At 43.4% G+C, this 2,531-nt stretch overlaps 1 protein-coding gene across 10 annotated transcripts in view; it reads left to right on the top strand.

Annotated features, from left to right (window-relative positions):
- Positions 1-2,531, top strand: part of LDLRAD4 (low density lipoprotein receptor class A domain containing 4) — a 408,545-nt gene that overhangs the window by 372,019 nt on the left and 33,995 nt on the right. For all 10 annotated transcript variants that reach the window (XM_025204743.1, XM_025204745.1, XM_025204744.1 and 7 more), the window contains one exon: positions 581-735. In XM_025204743.1, coding sequence (XP_025060528.1) covers positions 631-735 — 105 coding nt within the window. In that variant the 5' untranslated portion in view covers positions 581-630. The remainder of the gene's footprint in view (positions 1-580; positions 736-2,531) is intronic.

Here is a 2,531-nt window from a genome sequence, read left to right as displayed (position 1 = left end):
ATTCCTGCATGAAAAATCAGATTTCATACTCTGTGCTTTCTGTCACTCAACTGCCTATTTCTTATGGACCTCATTTTGTCTATATTTATATATTTGGGGAGTTGTTTTTTTTTTTAAATCTATTTGCTATAACTGAGGCAAAAATCTTTGTGTCTTGGCTCACTAAAGATATAGGTCTGTATGAGGCACAAGTAGATAGAACCTTAACCTGTTTTGGGGACTACTGCAATATGAGGTATTTCTCTTTTCAGTGGAGTTGTGCTGTTCCTGCTTCTTCCCCACGTGAGCACTGAGACCAACATAAAATCTGTTGACACTTGATTTGCAATTCCCCAGGAGCCCAGACTTTGAATTGATTGATAGCCAAGTGTGCTTTCTTCATTGTTACGTGGATGTGCATTTCTTGGTGCTTTAATTCATACTAACATGAACATCAGTAAATGTCTTGAATCAGTTTTTTGTGTGTGTGTGTGTGTTTGTTTGTTTGTTTTTTGAGACACTGACTGTTTGCAGAGTATTATTTCTGAAGAAGAATGTCCTATGTGGAGGCTGATAGCTTTTCTCCCTTTCCTTGTTTCAGCTGAACTGGAGTTCGTTCAGATAATCATTATAATTGTGGTGATAACTGTTATGGTAGTAGTGATCATCTGCTTGTTGAACCATTACAAACTCTCGACACGCTCCTTCATCAATCGACAGAGCCAAAGCAGGAGGCAGGAAGAAACTTTGCAGCCGGTGAGTGTAAGCCCCTTCATACCGTTTTCCTCCTCCTGATACACATTGGTCTATTTCAGGGCCTAAAAATGTGTCATGACGTTCTGATTATAAGCAGCCACGCAGAAAACTTTTGGCATCAGTTTTAATGTTCTCTGTAGGGCAATTTGCGTTTGCTGTTTTCTGTATTGGTGAACACCCCCCCCTCCATGCAGTTTTAAAATTTCACCGCACCGTTATTTTTAGTCCTTCCCCTGTTTTATGTAACGGCTTTTTCACACTTTGCCTTCTGTCTGGGGGTGTCAGGATGTGAAACCCTGATACTGCTGCTATTGCAGTTTTAAATGAAGAAGTGGAGATGCAGACCACTTAATATGTGAGGCTTGGAAGAAGATGCTGCTGTAGCTTCCTCTATTGTTTATAATAGCACCATGGAGTTTTGATTTGATTCCTTTTAAGATTTTTAGTTTAAAAAATTGCCTTATAGAAGGCATTCCAACATGGAAAATTTGACATTTTCTCTTTATAGCTAAAACAGGTACAACTGAAGAACTATCAGGACTACAACATCACTGAGAGTTCTGAGGTACTGCAGTTTGGTCCCCAGTATTGCCACAGAGTGGAGTCTGGCAACTGCCTTCATTGGGCCAAAACTCCTGTTGACTTCAAAGGGGACAGAATTCTATGCCAAGAGCTTGACCATAGTGTAGCCCCAGACCCATAGTGTGTGCCTTCTTTGCAAGCACTGCTGGGCTAGGGACAGAAATTACACACAAACTGGTAAAAGTGATCGGAAACTGGTTCAAATCTGTAACACAGCATAACTTCAGTGTACATTAAACAGCTTTTAAAATGGCCAAAATCAGTTTAATATAAACCTGAATGGATGTAATATCAGACTTGATTGATTTAGGTTAAATAGGTTTATTGAACTTTTGTCCCAGTTTCCCTCCAGCTGAGCAGGGCTGCATGCTCTAGCGCCCCCTGGCTTCTGGCCTGGGCCACTGCAGGCATGTGGCTGCATTTTCAGAATAAAAAACGAGTGTCTATTCCCTTGGTGTTACCAGTTTAATTTACGTGGCTTAGAGTAACCTGTGACGATTGAATTGATTTAAGCCTTGGGCTTTTTGGCTTGTCAAAAAGCCTGAGTCTGAATCGATTCAGTCTTTCCAGGTTAGTTTAAACTGCAAAGATTAAATTGAGAAACAACTGGACAGACATTTACCATTGATTCAGGAAATGTAGCCACATTTCTGTAGCGGCTCAGGCCACAAGCCAGGGGGTGCTAGAGCACAGCTCTCTAGCACTTCCTCTTCCTCAAAGTCTCTTGGATTTGCAGTCCAGCATCACAGAAGCAGGACTCTGCAGGGTTGCTCATCACTTCCTCTTCCTGCTTCCAGGTGCCTCTGGGAATTGTAGTCCACAGTTTCAGCCAGCAGTAATTTTTAGTAAGTTTTTAATAGGGCAGCTTCGTACTTGCAGGTGGAGGTGGAATAGGGAGGGGATTAAACCTGGCCCCAGACCCCAGCCAGGGTTTGCTGGGAGTGGGGGTGGGGAGGTGCAGTCCCTGCCTCCCCTTACCCCCCCCCAACCCTTCTCTGCTGGAGCATACAGCACCCCAGCCCAGGGCTGGAAAGCCTGTTGGGATTCTGGGGGACTCTGAACTTGAACCAGGAAGGGGTCTGGGACAGAAGTTTCATAAACTGATTTGACCCAAATCAGTTAAGTCTGATACAGGCAGCAAGGTTCTTCAGGTAGAGGTGATAACTTTTATTAGACCAACTGAGTAGTTGGGGGGGGGGGGGGGCTTGTTACTG

This window comes from Alligator sinensis, unplaced genomic scaffold, assembly GCF_000455745.1.
Source record: "Alligator sinensis unplaced genomic scaffold, ASM45574v1 scaffold515_1, whole genome shotgun sequence".
In the NCBI taxonomy this organism is placed as follows: Eukaryota; Metazoa; Chordata; order Crocodylia; family Alligatoridae; genus Alligator; species Alligator sinensis.
This window is presented reverse-complemented; position numbering and strand designations above follow the sequence as displayed.